This window comes from Octopus bimaculoides, chromosome 1 (genome assembly GCF_046866305.1).
Source record: "Octopus bimaculoides isolate indiv1 chromosome 1, ASM4686630v1, whole genome shotgun sequence".
Taxonomy (NCBI): Eukaryota; Metazoa; Mollusca; class Cephalopoda; order Octopoda; family Octopodidae; genus Octopus; species Octopus bimaculoides.
The window spans coordinates 167,987,356-168,009,920 of NC_142928.1; the positions used below are offsets into that span (position 1 = coordinate 167,987,356).

The following is a 22,565-nucleotide window of genomic DNA, read 5'->3' on the forward strand; positions in this document are numbered from 1 at the left end:
CTTTTGAATTTGACTGTAGTTACGCTGTGCAGAAGTTAGAGTCTTGGACATATTGGATATTGGGCGCTCGCTTCCATCAGGATAGCGGTGAAACAGGACTGCTCCAATACCAACGTTTGATGCGTCACAAGCCAGTCCCAAAGTTTTGTTTGGATCGAAGTGTATCAGAACTTGACTTGATGAAAGTACATTTTTCAAGTGATCAAAAGCTGACTGTTCCTCATCTCCCCACTTCCAAATAGTTGACTTTTTTGTAAGGCAATAGAGTGGCTCTGCTATACTGGCTAGGTTTGGGATAAACTTTCCATAAAACTGAACTGAACCTAGGAAAGATTTCAAGCTTGATTCGTTCGTTGGAGATGGCATCTTTAAGACTGCTTCGACTTTGGATCCCTTAGTGATCCCTTCAGTCGACAAAATGTGTCCAAGGTATTCTACACTGGGTAGTGCAAACTGGCACTTTTCACGGCGACATCTGAGTCCATTGTCGCTTAGACGTGTGAGCAGACACTTTAGGTTGTTTAAGTGACTGTTTGCATCTTTCCCACTGACGAGCATGTCATCCTGGAAGACGGCCACTCCAGGTAGATCATGGGTCAGGTTTTCCATGATCTCCTGAAAGTAACCAGGTGCTGACTTGATTCCGAAAGGGAGTCGTTGTTGCAGGAGTACTCCACGGTGAGTGCTGAGTGCGAGTCTGCGTTGACTTTCTGGAGCCAGCCTGATCTGATTATAGGCATCAGCAAGGTCTATCTTTGTATATCCGAATCCACCTCCGAGTTTCTGCATCAGTTCAGCAGGGAGTGGCATTGGATGACGGTGATCAGCAAGTTGGTCATTAATTCCCACAGAGTAGTCACCACAAATCCGTAGTTTGGGCTTCAGGTTGCTTGAAGCGTGTGCTTTACGAATCGGTACCACTGGCGTTCCGTATTCATTGAATTGAACAGGCTTCCAGATTCCCTTGGCGATGCCTTCTTCGTAACCTTTGGCCAGGTCATCACGAAGAGCAAATGGGACCGGACGTGCCTTGTGAAAGACTGGTGTTGCGTCCGATTTGAACTTCACTTCCAGTTCAAAGTTCTTGAGACATCCCAATTCTTGCTTGAAAAGATCTGGAAATTCATCACACATGTTGTGACAATCTTGCTGCAGGGAAACATAGGGCTCGCTTGAGGTCTTTGGATACATCCCTTCTGCACCTTCCCTCTTAGCTTGGCTGTCTATGCTTTTCAAACCTAGAGCAGTGTCTACGGAAATTCCCAGAGTCTGGATAGCATTCTGCGGAACTGGTACTTATTTAATCGACCTTGAAAGGATGAAAAGCAAAGTCGACCTCAGTGGAATTTGAACTCAGAACGTAGAGACAGATGAAAATGGGAGAAAAATATTGAAAAACATTAATACATGTGACAGTGAAAATTGAGGGTGGTTTGGATGTGCTAGAAACAACAGCCAAATCTCCCTTGAATCGCACACCTTTTCCTCTGAAAAAAAATTTCTTTTTCACCTAAAAGGCTCCCCCCATGGTTTTTAAGTTTTAAAAAATTGGCCTAAATTGGTCCGGAGTGAGATGGTGAGAAATGGGTGGGTGGTGATGCTTTATCTTATTTTATTTTATTTTATCTAGTTTCAGCTCACAAGCTGTGGCCATGCTGGGGCACCGCCATTTGGTGTTGCTACATAATTTTACTTCACGAATGCTTTTTAGGAATTGACATTTGGTGCACGAGAGAGTTTGATGTAGCTGCCCTCATCTGCATCTCCTGCCGCGAAGTTGGTTCATCTGGGACACTTGACAGGAAGAGGTTCAGCTTTATTTTGAAGACACCTACATCCACCCCATGCAGGTCTCTCAGGTCCTTCGGGAGGATATTGAAGAGCTGTGGACCTCTGAAGCCCAGGCTACTGCAGTATCTTGTCCTACATCTCGATGGCAAATTTGGAGTCCTTGGCACTATGCAGTGGCGCCCAGTTCTAGTAGTTGTGTAACTCGATGCCAAAGTTTGGGACAAGTCCTCCCAGGATCTTCCAGACGTATATTATGGCATATCTTTCTCGCTTACGCTCTAAGGAATAGTCTTAATCTCTTGAGTCTTTCTCAATAACTTATATGCCGCATAGAGGCTACCTTTTTCGTGTAGCTTCGTTGGATTGCCTCAAGTTCTGAGATTAATTTGACACTGGTTGGTGACCATAGCTGAGAGCAATAGTCAAAGTGGCTTAGGACAAGTGTCCTCCAGAGGACCATTATGGTTTCCTGATCTCTTGTTCTAAAAATTCTAAGAATCCATCCGGTCAGCCGCCTACATTTCATTGCCAATTTAGCAATATGCACATGAAAGGATGCATCATTACTCATACAAAAATTTTTAAACTTCTTTTTTTCATAAAAAGATGACCCCATCATTTCGAAGGCTGCGGTGAAAAAAAAAAAGGGTGCGGGAAATCCCCGTCAAAACGGAGTAGTTCCAACTTATTTGGTCTTCCTGATCCGAAACTCGGTTTTTTTTTTTCGAAACTCCTCTCTCCACCCACCTGCGGAAAAAATTTCCCCACAAATTTCTTTATAATTGTAAGTTATACCGTTTGAAAAAGTATTTGTATAAAATTTCATTGAAAGATATCCATTTTCCTGAAAGTTATGAGGGAAAAAAGTCGGATCGTGTGAATTTGCCGAAACTTCTCTCCCTCAGAAAAATTCTTTCCAATAAATCCCTATTTACTCTTAATCCACAGCATCTAAGAGGTATTTGTTGAAAATTTCGTTTAAAAGTATCCATATTTCTGTAAGTTACGAAGCAACAAAGTTGGTGGTGGGGAGGGGTACACATCTGTAGTTATATCCTAAAAAACATCGTTTCTCTTTAAGGAGGAAAAATATTTTTGCTATACGGTGTTTTGTGCTCTTGTACGGTGTGCTGTGCTCACTGAAGTAATAAATAATTTAATCATAATAGTCCCTAATTAATTTAAAACACATTTGAGGGACTTTATTTTCGAATATATTTGCATCTTTAAAAACTAATAAATAGTTCGCAAAAAAAAAAAGGAAAATAATTAAATGAAATAACATTTCTAAGAAGGAGGAATGCGAAATAACCAAAAACAAAACAAAAAGATAGATAGAATTTGTTTGGTGGTGAGGGAATGATAACGATGAGTTTTCTGCTATTGTAAAAACGAAGTAACAGCAGTCGCTGCAAATTCACGGATTCTGGTTGTTTATGATTGATGCCAGATCAATTCAGCCAATGAGCGAACGTTGTTTGTTCACGTGATCGTCTCTTATACAGCCGCGTTTGTTCATACACCAATGTGGTGTAGTTCAGTGTCAGTTGTACAAACTTGACGGAATTATATCTTGTTATATATTTACCTCCTAAGTGAAACAACAATGTGTGGAAACACAGACGAAGAGGATACAACCGATAGCGGTTATTCATCAAAATTCGGTAATTTGAACATTTATTTATGTTTTCTAGTTTTAACTCGTCCATCTAACCCCTTTATATACACTTCGAAATCCTACATTTTATTGATGATAGACTTTGAATGAATTGTACTCCTTCAAATTGATAATGATTAGAATCCCAGTTATTTCCTTAAAAAAAGACATTTTTTCTATTTGTATACCCTAACAAATAACTGATGGGGCCATGAGTTAATGTAGCTCCAAATTAATTGATAGAAAACGTTCATTCATGGCACGCAGGTAGTTGCCCAAACTACTAGGTGTGATCCTCAGATCTGTTGCTACCATAAACACAGTCTTAATGGAGAACTTTCATCTATGGTGTAAAAATGTAAATTAGAATATAATTGCGTATTGTACTTGATTATATTTTATTATTTGTCTCTGCATGTCTTGTTAAGCTTTATTATCACTAATAGAACATCAAGCTAATGTTTTCATTTAACTTCAAGATTTTGTTTATTAGCTTATTAATGAAAATTTATTCATTTATTATTGATAGGAATTTAATAATGGTAAAAAAAAAACCCAGTTAAATTATTTATATTAGTAATTTACTTGTGCAAAAATAAAAAGCGAGCAAAAATTATAATTACACGTATTTTCACTTTCTGTGAAATTTCAATTTCGAGCAGTGATCTTTATCATGCGACGTTTGGTTTCAATATTTTTTCTAACTTAATTTAGTAATTAATCGTACATATGGGTTGTTGCTATTTCATACAGGGAGGCAGGGATTCACTATTAAAATCCGATGAAAGTTGTTTTCTTCCATCCTGTCCAACACTTACCGAGCAAACCTACGATAAAAGGTATTTCATTTGCGACCATTTCTTTGTTTTGGGGGATTTCTTTTTCGGTTGGCGGTCAAATAGGGGCTTGGACAACGTTATCTAATGTGTCCTTCCCTTACTTACTTGGTGGGTGTGATCTAGAGGAGATAGGCTGCTATTTTAACCAGAGCGACTTCGTAGAAGCTTGCTCGTTGGCTCCTACTTGTAAAAATTTGAAGGAAATAAGTCGTGAAGTAAATGTTGGGAATCACCGAATTGTTTACAACATATATAATGTATACCTAGTTAACTAATGAATAAAAATCAGTACATACACATCTTATTTCTGAGAATTTTGTTGCCTGTTCTGAATATATGCTTCACTATTATTGTGGACCGCAACAACTGAGTTACATTCGTAAAACAAAAATAATTTATCCATTTATAAATACCGTATTTTTTAGCTTAATATTTTCGAATTAATTTTTAATGGAAGAAAAATTTTTTAATCGTCACATTTCATTACGAGTACGCCTGCCTTGTTGAACATATAAATTAACAATGATTTTTATTCTCAGAACCGTATTTGGTTGGTTATGTGTGTGTGTGTGTACAGACACACTTTGATGGGTAGCTTACATTACCCATCACTATGATTTAGAATCTGATGCTACAAGTATGTATACAGACTGCCAGACAATGCTGTTCTTCATACATAATTTTGCACATAAGCCCCCTCCCTCCTATGTATGAGGTACACTAGAATATAACTAGATATACATGTTTATATTGCTTAGGTTTCGCTACCACGAGAGCCGTTCTTATTTTTAAGTAATCCTTTAATACGAACACACACATGTATTGAATGTGTGGATACTATTTTTTGTTGGGGGATAGGCGTAATATTATCATCCGATTTAATATTCTACCTGGCCCTCGGGTGCATCTAACAGTCTATTATTTTGTTGTAGACATTCACTCTAAACATTCAGTGAAAATAGCATAACTTGATGTGCTATTTCATACTTTAGCTTTCTTTGTGAAATGTGACTCTTGGAGGTTACAGGTGGAATGATTTTTCCCAGCGGAGGCGCGTCGACAAATGGGACAGGAGTACAATCCCGCATGTAATGTCTCGGTTGGCTACTCGAATCCTCTTTCTCCAGTTCGTGACTAATGCTCTTGAGTTTAGAATTTCAGTAGTCCCGTATGCAGGTCTAATTACTTGGATCGAAGTAGTGGTTATTGGCAACTTCCCCGTACGCAGCCAAAACTAATTGAAATGAAATCTGATAGATAACTATCGGGCACTACTATACACAGATTAATTTACTTTCATTATCGAATACAGTTGGTTTATTAAATACAAACCTATATTTTGACATATTGATTGCATATGTTCACTTTACAGCGAAAAATGAAATGTAACGCATACACTGACAACTTTAAAAATGCACGATCATTTCTCCAAGATTAGTTTTTGCGTTGCCTTCACTCTGAATGTAATAGGTGCCAAATATCTTAGAAGTAAAATCTGAATTAACAAATGGCGAAGCCCTATATCTCACAAACAATGAAAGATTTCAATTTGTGATAGAAAATGTGTTGGTAGATACACATCCGTAAATCATTTCCCTCATACATTGTCTGTGACAACATTGACGCGCATACCTGAAAAGAGTTATTCAATGATACTCTTTCTTCCGGGATGTTTGTAGCCTAGCCTGCGCATTTGGTGGTAGACTTGCTTGATATGCCATCTAGTTTTACACTATCACTTGGCAACTTGGGTGTCTTTAGCGGAGCCCTCTCTGTTACAAGCCTTGGAGCCAGGTTTCCAGTTTGGAGATATCTTCTTCCCACTAGTCCTGAAGGCTCTGTATTGCACTGCCTTCCTCGCTATAAGATTAAAAAAAAAGATATTGTGAAATATCTCTTAAATTTTATGTCATTGAAGTCAGTTAACTGGTTGGGAATCTTCCAGTTTTGCCAATTATCCTTGCCAGGTAGTGTGCTCCACTTACACAAAACAAGTAAGCGAGAGACTCAAACCATCTTAACTATCCCTTTATGTTTTTCAATCAACCGAAACCCATAACTCCAGATGGTTTTCATAGCTGGGCTGCGGCAGTACATAGAACACAACCAAAAACACCTTGAGAAACTCGTGCAACTCTAAACTAGATGGATTTTACCCACTGTTGCAACTCCTGCGAGAGTACCATCCAAAATGTACTGCCATGCATCATATTCTGCAAGTTCTCTTATCTCTAAAATTGCTGCTGGTCCTTGTGGTTTCTTGCCAAGACAATCTTTATCAATTTTATATTCTCCTACCCTTCACTCCTTAACCAAAATGACTTTCCAAGCAGTACTCTTGCAGAGAAAGTGTCTATATTTGACAAATTTTCTCCAGAACTTTCCTTTACTTCTACAGTCTCATTCATGCCTTGTAAACATACTCATCAAGTGCGAAAATCTTACACATGCGTACGTATGTATGTGTGTATGTTCTTTGTTTCGAGATGTTACTCATGCTTTTCATATTGCGAAATAATATACGCCAATCTACAAACGGAACATACGGATATAATTCTGCAGTATGAAACTTTGAGTAACAATGTTTCGATTCATGAAAATTCTTTTACATCTTCCCTTGTCAATTTGTCTTGAAAATAAAACGTGTTGATGCCCAACGTCCCTCCTCCCAGGTTCAGCCTTGACAGTTTTCCTTTTAATGTGAGATCAATACCAATGGCAGATAATCCATGAGCAATTTTATTTCATTTTCTTTTGTTCTACAAAAAAAATTAAAAAATCAATTTTCAATATGGTGAGGAATCTTTTAAGATCAATCGAAGCATCATATATATATCATAAAACCAATCGCTATCTGGTTACAAACGTTAATTGAATGCGTGTGTGTACACTCATCCAATATTGTTTATTTCTGTCGTGTTGTATATACTATTTTCTTGCTGTTGCTATTATGGCAAATACAGATAATTCGCAAAATATATTTTAGATGCATACATTATTTAATCCTTACATCTGTGTCCACAGTCCACTTGTACATTATTTCTTAAGTATCAAAATGCAATTATAGATGCAAATGTACCTGGTCATTATTTGAATTAAAAACACTCTGAAAAAGTGAAAATACAGTTTAAAGAATCGTCACAATTCATTACTTTCATTTTACAACATTAAAGAGTAATATATGAATCCTTTTGTTATTGAATGCACATTACTTCACGTTATTTTTACTCTGGTGTTTTGCATTGAAACTCCCCCTCCCTTATATTCTCATGGTAGATTTATTACTAACGGCATCAAAGGACGGTGAGTTAGCTGATCAGTAATCTGTCTCAAAGCTAAGATGATATAGATCCAGGATTGAGATTTCATTTCTCTAGGGTCGTCATAAAGAGTGTTAGGCATGTGCTAAATATGATTCAGTGAATTGTACCTCTCCCCTAAAAACGTGGGACATTCTAAGCTAGAATGTAAGAAATCGTTATGGTAAACATGGCGTATTTTACATATTTCAATACTTGTTATACTAACTTAAAAGCAAACAGCAGTTTATTTTCGGGCAGTGGCAAACCAGATATATATATATATATATATATACACACCTAATATACTATGTATATACACCTGCAAATGTTTGTTTCCGTAAGTAGTTGGTTTCAATAGGAAATTCAACTTCAAAAATTGGGTTTTTTCGTTCCATTCATATTTGTCCTCGGAATACATTTCATGATGTCTGGCTAGCTTGTTGATATAACGAATTCTATAAATATATATCCAGCTGACAACATCGGTCGCCACTCATCTTCTTACCTTCTTGTGTGCGATCTGGGTGGGAGAAATAGATATGGTGTGTATATCTGCGCGCGCGTGCGTCTTTCCTGCAAACAAAGAGAAATGAATATAGGAAAACTGAGATCATTTTTATCAGCCTTTCTCTACGGAAAAATTAGTCATTGACTGGAATCTTCATTTTCTCACTTTCTCGCTTTCAGATCATTAATGTGAATCTGTTTTCATTCACACTGGTAATTACGTTTATTTCAAAAGCAAAAGTAGGCTATGTTAATGAGGAATGGGGTGCAATTATTTTGAAAGGAAAAAGAAACCGATCAATAAATAAATTGAATGTGTAACAGTATTTTATGTTGGAAGGAACCTGGCTTGTCTTTCATGCCAAGTTCTAAAACTTTAAAGGTCTTTACTAACTTGAATATTGAATTAGAGTAAAATTAGTTATATTTCGTTTTAAGTTTTCAGAAAGTGAAAGAATGAAGTCACCTTTATATAGAAATAAAAATGAAACTGAATTCTGAAGTAGTTATACCAGTTAAATATTGCTTCTGTACTGACACCAACCGATGCAACAGCAAGTTTCTTTGCTGTGCATTGCTGCCCACCAGTTTAGATAAGCTCTACAAGGCAAAGCAGTAACACATGAGACCCAGAATCTTGTCTAATACTTTAATAAAGGCAGCAAGCTGGCAGAATTGTTACTGCACTGGGCAGTATTTCATCCATCTTTACATTCTGGCTTCAAATTCTGCTGAAGTCGACTTTGCCTTTCATCCTTTTGGGGTCGGTAAAATAAGTACCAGTTAAGCACTGAAATTGCTGGCCTTGTGCTAAAATATGAAATCAATAATGTCCACCTTCAGGCATTCTCATATGGACAGGTTTTTCTATTCACCAAATGCATTAGCTCATTACTGTCCACTGTTGAGTTATTATTCATTAATGTTAACAGTACTATCGGGTGTAAATATCCTTTCAATCAGGTCATTAGTGTTAGGTCTTCTACAATTCACATAGGTATGCATGAACAATTTCGGAAATAAATTACAACAGTTCTTAATAAAGGCATTCTTTTAGAATCCCTTTATTTCAGTTACTTTTTGTTCCATGTCAGACTGTGTCTTCCCCAATAGCAGAGTGGATTTCTGCATTATTTGAAGTAGTTTACAATGTCTCGATAAACAAAGTTTTTTTTTGTTTTTACGTCTGGTGCATAGATGTAAAGATTTTTCTTCCAACTCTTGAATATTCAATGTAAAGTTGACCATGAGTGAAGTAGGGCTCTTCAAGGTGTAAACCAGCAACCAAAAGTATTTTCCTTTGTGATTTCTTGATGATCATGGCAAAACTAAGATTCACTGGAAATTGAAGTTCTTTGAATTGTGAGGGACATCATCTCCTGAGTCTGTGTGATGGAGGCTCCTGCGCTCTTATCTAATTGATGCATCCTATGCTTGGGTCTTTCCTGAGAAAGTATGACTGGGGCTTGTGTTTGGCTGTCTCTTGAGTTTGCTACTGATGCTTTGTGATGGTCTTTCAACTCTGTTGCCCTAATGAAATACCTTACACACACACTCAATGTAAGTGATATACATGAACAGAGAAAGTGAGTGGTAAATATATATATATATGTATATATATGCAACACAGTGGGGGGGGGGGGAGTTTACAATGAGAAAAGCATAAACGACATAGAGAGAAGGGATCTTTTCTGTTGCTATCACAGATTTTGAAATTTTAAAATTAAGTGAAAATGCTCAAATTTGGTATATTGATGCAATCTCAGAGTTGAGTATGGTTGTTCTCCAGATTTAACTTCCGTCAGCCTATCTGTGACTATATAAGCTAATGCAGGATTCATAAGTTAGTTGCTGATTGAGCATTTGTTGTCTCACAGTGGAAGAGACACTGTGTTGGTCACTTTGGACTGCTTTCTACTTTGTCTATCACTGGGACATTCAGTTCATGCTGTATCGAAGTGTTGAACTCCATCATTGATGATCTCTCTCCACTTGTTTTGGTTATTCACTGACAGTTCCCTTGCACATTTTGCTGCCATTCTTCTTCAAATTTCCTTTGAATATGTCTTTGACTTGCCTTTTTTTTTCTTTCCTTATATGCACCATTCAGCTGAGAGTGAAAACAATTGTTTGGACAGCCAAAGGTCTAACATTTGCATAACCTGGCCTGCCCACGGAAACTGATGTCACATAATTATGGTTTCAGTTCGGGAAATATTTGCTTACTCTTGTATACTGACTTCCTCAGTCTGTTCTGCACTAGATGTGCAATCTAGATGTACACTCAGTCTGCACTAGATCTGCAGGATTTCCCTCACAAATCTCTGGTGGTGTATTTCCAGATTATGGGGCTTTTAATTATAGCTTTTCCTGGTTTAAGACTCGAGAGAGCCAGCTCAGGCAACTACTTTATCCTAGAAAAGTTTGATGTCTGTTTCACATGGTGGTATACATGTATGTGTGTTTGTATATATCTGTATTTAAATAGTTGTATGCATATATTCTTTTATTTGTTTCACTCGTTTGACTGTGGCCATGCTGGAGCACTGCCTTTTAGTCAAAGAAATCTACTCCAGGACTTATTCTTTGTAAGCCTGGTACTTATTCTATTGGTCTCTTTTGCCGAACCGCTAAGTTACAGGGACGAAAACATACCAACATCGCTTGTCAAACGATGGTGGGGGGACAAACAAAGACATAAATATATATATATAGACATCGCCGATTCCTATGGATCGCATAAATTGTAATTCTTCGAAACATATGTCGGAATAAAAGTATGCAGTTATAATATGCGTTTACTCCATTCTTTAAATTTATATATACTCAAATACCCAAAATATCAAGGAGTTTCTACCTCATAAACAGGAGTTGCACCACAGTTATTTTGTGATCTTTGCTACCCTGGTATCTATTAACCAATTTATTTTATCCGAGTTATTTATTACTAGGAGAAAATAAATACATATAATATAATATATTTTTATACACACACACACACACACACAGGGCTTTTCTCAGTTTCTGTCTATGAAATCTACTCACAAGGATTTGGTTGGGTAGCAGAAGACACCTACCCAAGGTGCTACGCAGTGGGACTGAACCCAGAAACATGTGATTGGGAAGTAAGCTTCTTAACACACACCCACGCCTGCACCTATATATATATATACTCAAATGTTTTTTTTCTCTGAATTTATGTGCAAAATATATATATATACAGAGAGGGTCATAGCCCAACTAATTAGGGAGCGAATCAATTTAGATGAGATGCAGTTTGGGTTCGTGCCAGGTAAAAGCACTACTGATGCCTTATTTCTAGTGAGACAGTTGCAAGAGAAATACCTAGCCAAGGATAAACCTCTGTACCTGGCTTTCGTTGACATGGAGAAAGCCTTTGACAGGGTCCCCCGATCCCTTATCTGGTGGTCAATGAGGAAACTTGGGATAGAAGAATGGCTAGTGAGAGCTGTGCGAGCCATGTACAGAGATGCGGCCAGTAAGGTGAGGGTTGGAAATGAGTACAGCAATGAATTCCGGGTAGAGGTAGGGGTCCACCAAGGTTCCGTCCTCAGCCCCCTATTATTTACCATAGTCCTCCAGGCAATCACAGAGGAGTTCAAGACAGGTTGCCCCTGGGAGCTCCTCTATGCTGATGACCTTGCCCTAATTGCAGAGTCACTATCAGAACTAGAGGAGAAGTTTCAGGTGTGGAAGCAAGGTCTAGAATTGAAGGGCCTTAGAGTCAACCTAGCTAAAACCAAAATCCTAATAAGTAGGAAGGTAGATAAAACACAAACCCCTTCAGGTAGATGGCCCTGCTCAGTATGTAGAAAAGGAGTAGGTAGTAACTCTATAAGATGTACCCGGTGCAAGCTATGGACACATAAGAGGTGCAGCAACATCAAAGGCAGGTTAACTAGCAAGTTAGTTTTTGTTTGTGGCAGATGTTCAGGTGCAATAAAGACTGCAAACAAACAGGAAACAACTTCTATCTCATTCCAGGGTGAAAAACTAGAGGTAGTCGATAGCTTCCGCTATCTGGGCGACCAAGTTAGTAGTGGGGGTGGGTGCGCTGAAAGTGTAGCTGCTAGAATAAGAATAGCCTGGGCAAAGTTTAGAGAGCTCTTACCCCTGCTGGCGACAAAGGGACTCTCACTCAGAGTAAAAGGCAGGCTGTATGACGCATGCGTACGAACAACCATGCTACATGGCAGTGAAACATGGGCTGTAACTGCTGAGGACATACGTAAGCTCGCAAGGAATGAAGCCAGTATGCTCCGTTGGATGTGTAATGTCAATGTGAATACCCGTCAGAGTGTAAGTATCTTGAGAGAAAAGCTGAACATTAGAAGCATCAGTTGTGGCGTGCAAGAGAGACGATTGCGCTGGTATGGACATGTGGTGAGAATGGATGAGGATAGCTGCGTGAAAAAGTGCCACACCCTAACAGTTGAGGGAACCCGTGGAAGAGGTAGGCCCAGGAAGACCTGGGCTGAGGTGGTGAGGCAAGACCTTCGTACATTGGGCCTCACCGAGGCGATGACTACGGACCGAGACCTTTGGAAATGGGCTGTGCGTGAGAAGACCCGGCAAGCCAAGTAAGATCGTTGCCAGTGCCCCTGGACTGGTTCTTGTGCGGGTGGCACATGAGATGCACCATTTTGAGCGTGGCCGTTGCCAGTACCGCCTGACTGGCTCCTGTAGGATTTTCGAGCGAGATCGTTGCCAGTGCCCCTGGACTGGCTTGTGCGGGTGGCACATAAAAGACACCATTTCGAGCGTGGCCGTTTTCGTGCGGGTGACACGTAAAAGCACCCACTACACTCTCTGAGTGGTTGGCGTTAGGAAGGGCATCCAGCTGTAGAAACTCTGCCAAATCAGACTGGAGCCTGGTGTTGCCATCCGGTTTCACCAGTCCTCAGTCAAATCGTCCAACCCATGCTAGCATGGAAAGCGGACGTTAAACGATGATGATGATGATGATGATGATGATATATATATATATATATTTGTGCACATAAATTCAGAGAAAAAAAACATTTGAGTTTAACCATGAAATAAAAGTTTAGAAGTGTGTTTATTTTGCAACCTGGTGCAGAATACTGGCCTTTGAATATTGACTTTCTATTTCAATGTAAAGTAAATCTACATTCTTTTATCTTTCCTTTTAATAGGAAAAAAGGAAGGGAATTGAGTTGCTGTGACTAATCTAAGTTACATGACTAATAACTTTTGTATCATACTTTGTCCTACGACTTACTCTGTTTTTTCTTTTTATTCCTTTATTTGTTATTGCATAGATAGTTGCGAGTTAAAAATAGTTACAAGAATTTTCCCATTGCATTAAGTGTCTTACTTTTCTGATCTATAATCATTGATATTGAAATTTAATGCTTTTATATATATAGGTAATTATTTTGACTTTGGGTATATGTCTAGTAGTATGCCAATTAGAGTACTTTCACCATTTAGGCTACCTGATATTATAACCCTGAAACCATTTCCATCCTCTGTCAGTGTAGCCAACATACTGCAGGTGACCAAAACATGCCAAGCAAAACTCAGTATATGTAGTGAGGTATCTTACTTAAATGAGACACCTGATAAGACACAGCCTGTATTGATGGATGCAACACAACTAGCTGTACAATATCCCATCTGTAAGGGACAGATGCAGGATGGGTTGAAATGATCGTGTTGAATAAAGGTTCTTGCTAAATCCATTTTCTGTTTCCCTCGTGTATGTATGTACATGTCAGTGCCACATAAAAAGCACCCAGTACACACTGTAAAGTGTTTGGCATTAGGTAGGGCACCTAGCTGTAGAAATTTTACTGAGGCAGACATTGGAGCCTGGTGCAGCTCCCTGGCTGGCCAATTCCTGTCAAACCATCCAATTCATGCCAGCATGGAAAACGGACATTAAATCATGATGTTGATGGTGTGTGTGTGTGTGTGTGTACATACACATATTTATAACTATATTGTAAATAGATGAGATACAAATTGTATTTTGGAAGGATCATCTTTGGCAGTGATGAACATTATGATTATTATTCACTTTTGTTTTTAGTATCAGTCATTTTTTGCCTCACTCCCATGTTCTCTTTCACTTATTTTGTACATACTTGTTTCTTAAAAGTTGCTTTTGGACATTGTCAAGTAGCGAAAAATATTAAAAAAAAAAAAACAGACAAATAAGAACAATTATTCTTAAAAACTTTTTTAGCATCTAAGTGGTTAGACTTTTACTTTGTTAGCGCTTGAAGTGATGACGAATGGCTCATGACCTCCTTAGAACTTGTTAAGTCTGGATGATGTCAGTGCAACACATTGACTACTATTCCTTTTTTATTCTTGCTTCATATTTATTTCTAGTTAGCTTTTTAATGATGGATGCAATAAATATGGTGGCACTGAACAGGTGGGGGCTGATAATTTTCACTGTTTTCTGTATCAGGAATAATCACAGTGGGATCAATTGTGGTGATTAAGGAAATGTTAGGAGTTAGCAATCAAAGGAGATAGTTTTAAATGTTTCAGATTATTAGGTTTCATAGACTGAAGTGCTTACTTCACTACCGTTTTGAGTGAGTGTGTTTTTAAATAGTAGTAGTTCAATTCTGAACTATTGTCTGGTCTTATCAGAAGACCATGTACAGGGTGCAGTGAATAAATTGTCTAAATTACACAAAAATGAAAATAACACTGATATTTCATTTTTACAGATATATTTACCAAAATTACATAAAAATATATTGAAATATTAAAGAGTAGATTTATTCAATAAAATTGCCATTGACTTCAACCACAGCCTCCAGGCAACTTCGGAATCTCCTGCAACTCTTCTGAATGGTCTGCCTCCTTGTTTAAGTCAGTGATAATCCTTGCCTTCAGTTCATCTTTGGTGTTACAAGGAGTTTTGTTGGTCTCTCACCCCACACATAAATATAAGGAGTAAAATATAGAAAGAAAAATGTTGTTTGGTTTATTATAGTGTATATGCAGAAAACAAAATGTAATCTTTGGGAACAAGCTCTAGCTACTCAATCTACAATCTACTTTTATTGCTCTTAATAACTTTTTTTGTATTGATCAGCTATCGTAATGTAATTTTGTCATTTAATAGAATATGGCATTAACAATAAAGATGTAATAGGAAAAGCAGCTTAATTGATTAGCTTCTCTTAATTATTTAATGATAGCATACTTTTTCTTTCTATTTAAGTAATTAAAAAGAAAAAGTTGTTGTTTAGGTTCAGGCTTTCTGTGATTGAGTAGACCTATCAAAGGTATTCTTATTCGTTTTGTATTTTCTTTTCTAGCAATACTGTTTTTAGGCTACATTATCCAGTGTGTCCTTTAGGTAGGGTGTGGATTAACCCTGTAACATTTAAACCAGCTGTATCCAGCCCAAATATTGTTTTATGTTCAAACCAGTCAGATTTGACCTCTCACATCTACCCTTCAATGTCATTCTAAAAATACATCATCAAAATCTTGAAACCACAAGATAATGCATTGATTTATTCAAAACAATGTTAATAAATAAGAATTACGTTTGACAGAGTGATCTGAATGCTAAACTGTTAAGGAAAGATTATCTGCTATTTCTAAAAGGTTGAGCAACCACATAGATGCCCTCTCTATTGACTTGAAAGTATTGTATGTTGGTAGTATGTATGTTGAAAGTATGTATGGATAAATATAAGCAATGTTAGGATTTTTTTTCTAGGACATATTCACTTTCCTGCTTTTTTTGTGCAATATTCTGTGTACTGTCCATGATCTTTTGGCTGCCTTTCCTGATGAGTTGTATACAATAAGTTCATTTTATTATTATTATTATTATTATTATTAAGACGAAGACCACGATTCGATTGTAAGATATTTTATTAGTTGAACGATATTTCAACAGTCCGTCTGTCTTTGTCAAGTTCAAAATAAGTAGTGATAAAAATTCAAAATTACAGAAATTTAAACGTAAAGTATGAACGAGAGCAACCAGTGTCCACACGTTGATGGAATGACATCAGTTTTTAAGTTACAATTTTAGAACAGGCGAAAAGAAAAAAATAGAAAAAAAGGAAAGAAAAAGAGAGAAAGAAAAATATTTAATCAAACAGTTTTGTATAAATTTGGTGATATTCTCCTGTCATCTTATTCATTTCTCCAGGGCGTGATGTTAATAACCCGCAAACATATTTCCCCTCGTACATTCTGAGAAATGAAAGTGAAGCAGATTCAGAATATTTTCTGAATATGCACTTTCAAGTCTTCTTCAAAATTGTAGCTGCTTGAAACGAAATGTTCAGCAAGTTCTGTCAGACTACTTGTTATTGTGTCTGACATCGAATCTGTGCCCATTAAACCTTTTGTTTAATTGTTCTGTTGTACAACCAACATAAATTAAGTTGTATTTCGTGCATTCTGCAGCGTACACCAAATGGGAATCTTTATATGTTCCACCTTCTGTATAAATCATAACATTTCTGATATGATTTCTGATGGAATTCACTTCACTCATGTTGTTACACAATGAACAGAGCTTACCTCTCTTGTGGCTGTTCTTTAATGTACAGCGTGCAGATACTCCAATGTTCATTTTCTTGGAGTCAGATATGGAGGTCAATAATTCTCTTATATTATTATTCCGTCTGAAGGCTACAATAGGCAGCTGAGGAAATATCTGTTCGTCTTGACTGTTTACCTTTGTGAAAAGTTACGTCACTCCTTTTTAAATTATTATTATTATTATCATCATCATCAATGCTATAGCTCCCTTTTCCGCCACCATGACTGAGGACTGAAGAACCATTGAGGAAGATCTGCATGGTTGTTCAACCTGCTAAAAATAGCAGTCAGGTTTCACCCTGCAGTCTTAAAAAAGAATGATCTATTTGATAATGTTGTTCTGAACACACTATTTGAATAAGACAATATGGTTGCCGTTGGAATGTCTCATTAAAGAGCTGCATCAATAGCTCATGGAAGCCATCTTTAAGTGGTAACATGGTAAATTTCAATCATTAATATCCGGAGTTCACCTTGGAGTTGTGGTGACAGAATTGAAACTAAGAATACACTGTTAGTGCTTCAGTTATGACTAAATCCCACAGAAAGATCATCAATTTTACAGTGGCAAACCATTTTGCCATTTAAGTGTCTTTGTTGTAAATATGGGGCAACACTGGTGACAATATACAGACGGCTAAATCTGTTAAATTTTATTGAGTCAACTAGTGCTGATAGTTAATACAAGAATATGAATACTTTGAAGGAGCCTCTGCTACGTTACTTGACCGGCCAACTGTCTTAAAAAGAAAAAGAAAAACACATTTGATAATTTCGTCCATGTTATACAAAAAGATAGGATGGTCACAGTCAGAAGACTTTTTGATCATAGGGCTTCATTGGGATCTGTGTAAGAAATCGTTTTAAAACTTTAGATGACATGGTATGCAACCTGCATAGATACTTCACTGTATCTAGTTTTTTGTTAAACTGTTCTAGATTGAAGTTTCATTGATGTTGGCTTTGCCACCCTTTGTTCTGGAAGTCTTGTTAATGCAAATGTCAGTCAGATCATGATCTGAAATCAGATGACTGTTTCCAATAAAAAAGAAAAAAAGTTGCTTTTCTTAGAAACTGAATGTTTAATGTGATTAGATTCACTTCGTATTTTATATTTTCATTTATCCTTCCTTTCAGTTAGTATATTCTCCAGTCATTGTCAGCTTTCTATATTGTTTATAATTCTTTGCAACTAATATTGGCACAAGGCCAGTAACTTGGAGGGGTAAGTTGATTACAACAGTCCCAGTGCTCAGTTGGTTCTTATTTTATCAACCCCTAAAAGATGAAAGTTGACTTTGGCAGCATTTGAACTCAGAGCATAAAATGCTGGAAGAAATGCTGCTAAGCATTTTGTCCCGCATGCTAATGATTTTGCCAGATCTTACATTGTCTAAAATGATATTTTGTTGGCACAGGGAGAGAAATAAGGGGTAGAGTCAAATGAAGACAGCTGCTGGCAAATATTTAAAACCTTCTGAAAAAGGAATTGATTAAACATAGTTTCTTGCAAGAATTTCTCTGCCAGATCTGACAAATATAGGTGAAATTTTTATTTCACTAATGTAAAAATAAGCTTTAAAAATAATAGCAATTGCCTAATAATGGAAGAAACTGTAGTGTTCAAGGAAAGGTATAAGATTATTGTGTTAGTATTGGCCATTTAATTATATCTCAATGATTCTCATTCAGAGCTTATCTCCAGTTATTATATATCATTGAAGATAAATTTGTTAAAAGATAATATTGCACTTGTAACTTGATTGTAGGTTTATGTTTGAGAGCAGTAGTGAAATTAATGGTTGTAATTTTTAAAATCCTTTCTTTTAGAAGACAAGTGTACAAGGTGGGCTGAATATTTATTCCACTCCGTAGAAATATGACAGCTAAATGCTTTGACTAACTTAGAGGTACCATTGTTTAGGACATCCTCCCACAAGTCAGCCCTAATCAAGCTGTTATATGATCAAAAGCATCCCACCCATGACCATCCCATTTTCTTCCATTTTAGTATATCTAGGATTCCACCAATGCTCATGTATTCTTTTTAAGACATTAGGATGTGATATAGGGACATTTTGTTATTTCTTGTTGATCAAATGATTGCTTAAAGCTTTCCTCATTGATTCAGTGATGTATTTGTTGTTTAACCTCAGGCCAGGTCAGTCTTGATTGAGCAGATGTCAAAAGTATTCTAGCCATGACCATCCCTTCCTTCTTTTTAGTATATAGGACTACAGTATGAAACAGGTCTTACCTTCTTTAAGATGGTAGGGTGTGATAAGAGAGATTTGCCCAGCATGTTGAGTAACCATATAGTCTCCTTTGGCTTAATGATTAGATAATATTGTGGTTGATATTTAAAAGAATATCAAACATTCACTGCACTTAAAAAAAAAAAAAAAAGTATTGAAGAGACTCTAACCACTATTGTTTGTACATCAAAGAAAATAGATATGAAATGAAGTGGGGAAATATAATTTTTATCCATTTTACTGATGAAAGTTTTTATAATCAACCAGGCAGAAATCTTATCTATGCATTTAGATGATGGGGATTTGTTTTCTGAGAACAAAATTGAAAAAAAGTTATGATCACATCAACTTGAGATCATTAGCTTTGAACATCTGTGCATAGGAAAACTACAAACACAAGCATAACAACAATTGTTATTGTTTAGCCTTAGGTTAGCCTTGACCTAGTAGATCTGTGATCAAAGATATTTCAACCATGACCATCTCATCTCTCTTTTTCAGGCATTTTTGTGTACTGTGGAATACATCATTCAGTGACTACTTTTTTGTGAAGTTTGTAGTATTTGATTTGTGGTAGATTTGGTTGCTATTTTTAGCAGGTTGAGTTTCCTTGTTAGCTCATAGCAGTAGGAACTGTTGCATATTGCATGTGAATAGTATTTAATTTTTACAACTGGTTAAATCTACTTGATAAGCTGTTCTCATCTTTATCCACAACTAGGCTCTTGTGTCAATTCTCTTATCTGTTTTAACTTGGCCCACCTGGTTCTTTTATTTCTTTGTTATATTTAGTATATAATTTTTAAAATTTTATCTTCGTCATTTCTTTCATTATTTTCACCATTGTTGTGGTGAATTGGCAGAATCAGTAGATCATAAAGCAAAATAAATGCCATTTGGTATTTATTGTGGCTCATTACATTGCGTGTTCAAATTCTGCTGATGTTCACTTGTCACCCCAGAAGGGCCAATAAATACTGTAATTACAGTCAAATACTGTAATTATTATTTATTCTCACTACAGTGACTTCTTCCTTATTTTCTCCAGTATCATAACGTCTTTTAACTTCTCACTGTTGTATAAAGTTGCTTCCTGATCAGAGAGAGAAGTCTCAGCTGCTTCAGCCAATTGAATTTTATAAAGTAAGATGGAATTTCACTCAACATGTTCATGTGAAAATATTTTCATTGTGTAAAAAGACAGAAAGCAGTTAGTTATAAAGCGGCTGCTAGCATACTTGGTTTTTCTTAATTAAAATTACACTGTTATAAGAACAATCTAAATTATTAATTCCATTAAAAAAAGATAATGGGAGGTAACCTACAAATGTTGATTAATAAAATTAATTAACATTGGAATGTAGTGAGAAGTGGGTCAAATATTAAGCAGTGCAGGGTAAATACTGGGCCCATTTAAGTTTTATTAGATTTTATCAAAATGCATATTTTAACCATGACTGTCAGATCTTAGAACAAAATGATATAATATGAGACTTTTGTGAATGAACACAGATTGGTATTATTTAAAGAACGACTAGGAAAAATATCCTGAAATACATGTTGAAAACTTAATAGTTAAGTGGCTGCTAGTAGATTTCATTTATGGTAAATCACTTTCTAAATGATTAAATTTCATTTGAAAGAAGTAAGGGAAGGCAACCTCAAAATTTTAATTAAAGTTGATGAAGTATATATTAATAGTTAATGATATGTAATAATATAGTCAATGAAAAGTAAATCTTATCATCATCATCGTTTAATGTCCACTTTCCATGCTAGCATGGGTTGGACAATTTGACTGAGGACTGGTGAACCATATGGCTACACCAGGCTCCAATCTGATTTGGCAGAGTTTCTACAGCTGGATGCCCTTCCTAACACCAATCACTCCGAGAGTGTAGTGGGTGTTTTTATGTGCCACCGGCATGAAGGCCAGTCAGGCGGTACTGGCAACGGCCACGCTCAAAATTGTGTATTTTATGTGCCACCTGCACAGGAGCCAGTCCAGCGGCACTGGCAACGATCTCGCTCGAATGTCTTTACACGTGCCACCAGCACAAGTGCCACGAAGGCGACACTGGGCACAGATGCCATCACGATTTCGCTTCCACTTGCCCCAACAGGTCTTCGCAAGCCAAGTTTCGTGTCCAATGAAGGAGACGACGTTATGTAAATAATATCAAAATTATATTGTAAATATTTTTGGCAAACCATAATTTTACATGTTGAAATACTTAGTAAACCTCTCCTGTACTGTTAACATCAGATTCATGTTTATTAGTTGGTAGTTCTATACTAGTTTTGGTTAGTCATGTGGCAGCTAAGTTTCTACTTAAAGAGAGAACCAACAAGCTAATCAAACATATTGCAAATTTATTGTCACATAGCTTGTCAAAAATATTTAGAACAATGGTTTCTGAACCATTTTTTGCCTATGGACTTTGATTCCTATTTTATCCCCATAGTCACTCAATGTTTGAAAAAAAATCCCATTATATTTTTATAATTGAATATTATTAGGAATTGTATTAAAACATTGTAAAAGTATTTTGTGTATTGTAGAAGTATGACCAGTTTATTGCACAAAAACTTGAGCAACAAAATCTTACATGGACCTGAGTTGAGAACCACTGGTTTGTGTATTACTCCAATATAATTAATTTTTTAAGCAATGCAAATGTGCTTTCACATAGCATGACATTCCTTGTACTTCCCATGTTGTAAACATATCTTTAATATAGAAATATATGGAAAGCCATGCTGGCTTTGTGGTTAAGTTTTGCTTCAGAATCATGGTTCTGAGTTCACTGTGACTGCACAGCACCATAGGAAAGTGTTACAGTTGATTAAAACCTTGAAAGCAGTGTCTGAGCATGACCAGTCTCCTGAGATAATCCAGTAAGTGAATAAAAGAATCCATCAGATCCACTCCACAAAGAACAATCAGTAATATTGATCTTTTCTTTGAAGTATCTCTGTACTAACTTTGGCAAGTAATATGATTATTAAACTTGTTTTCAAAAATCTCAGGTCTTCTTTGATCCAGCAGACATGATCAAAAGCATTCTATCTGTGGTCATTACTTTCTATGTATATCTATGACTGTATTAGTCATATTATTTCTTTTTTGGATTGTTGGATATTGACTGTTGCTGGAAGAATAAGTGGAAGAATTAACTGTTATTTCTTGCAGGTCAATCCAGTGTCAATCCTTGCTGACAAGGTAAATTTTTTTTTTACCTGAAGAGTGAGCCATGTACCTCATGAAACATGTAGTTGTTTGACTGCCAAGTTAGCTGCAAGCAGAAATATGACTATTGGGTGTTTTTTTTTCTCTGACTGTTTATCTAGGAATACATTATCCAAACTTCTATTATCTTTTTTTTTTTTTTTAAAGATAGGATATAACATGAGGGTGAATTGGCTACTATTTCTAAAAGTCAAGCAAACCTGTATATAGAAACTCCCTAATTGGCTTGTAGAAATATCGGATCTTTTTTAAAACGGGGGCCACATTTTTCATTAATGTTTTACGTAGTGTTTTTGGTACCGAAAGACTTTCAAACTTCGTATACTTATCTATTTTGTGTTATAGAACAGAAAAATATTTTTGTATTCGAATTTATTTCATGTAAAA

At 36.5% G+C, this 22,565-nt stretch overlaps 1 protein-coding gene across 5 annotated transcripts in view; it reads left to right on the plus strand.

Annotated features, from left to right (window-relative positions):
- Positions 1-3,308: 3,308 nt before the first annotated feature.
- LOC106869317 (choline transporter-like protein 2) overlaps positions 3,309-22,565 on the plus strand; it is a 90,668-nt gene continuing 71,411 nt past the window's right edge. For 3 of the 5 annotated variants that reach the window (XR_016244215.1, XM_014915014.3, XM_014915016.3), the window contains exon 1: positions 3,309-3,455. Coding sequence is in view for 4 of the 5 variants with exons in the window: in XM_014915014.3 (XP_014770500.1) it covers positions 3,398-3,455 (58 nt within the window). In the remaining variant the exon portion in view is untranslated. Of the gene's footprint in view, positions 3,456-4,201; positions 4,288-22,565 lie in introns of all 5 variants that reach the window. The other 2 variants (XM_014915015.3, XM_089362302.1) reach the window with 1 other exon arrangement.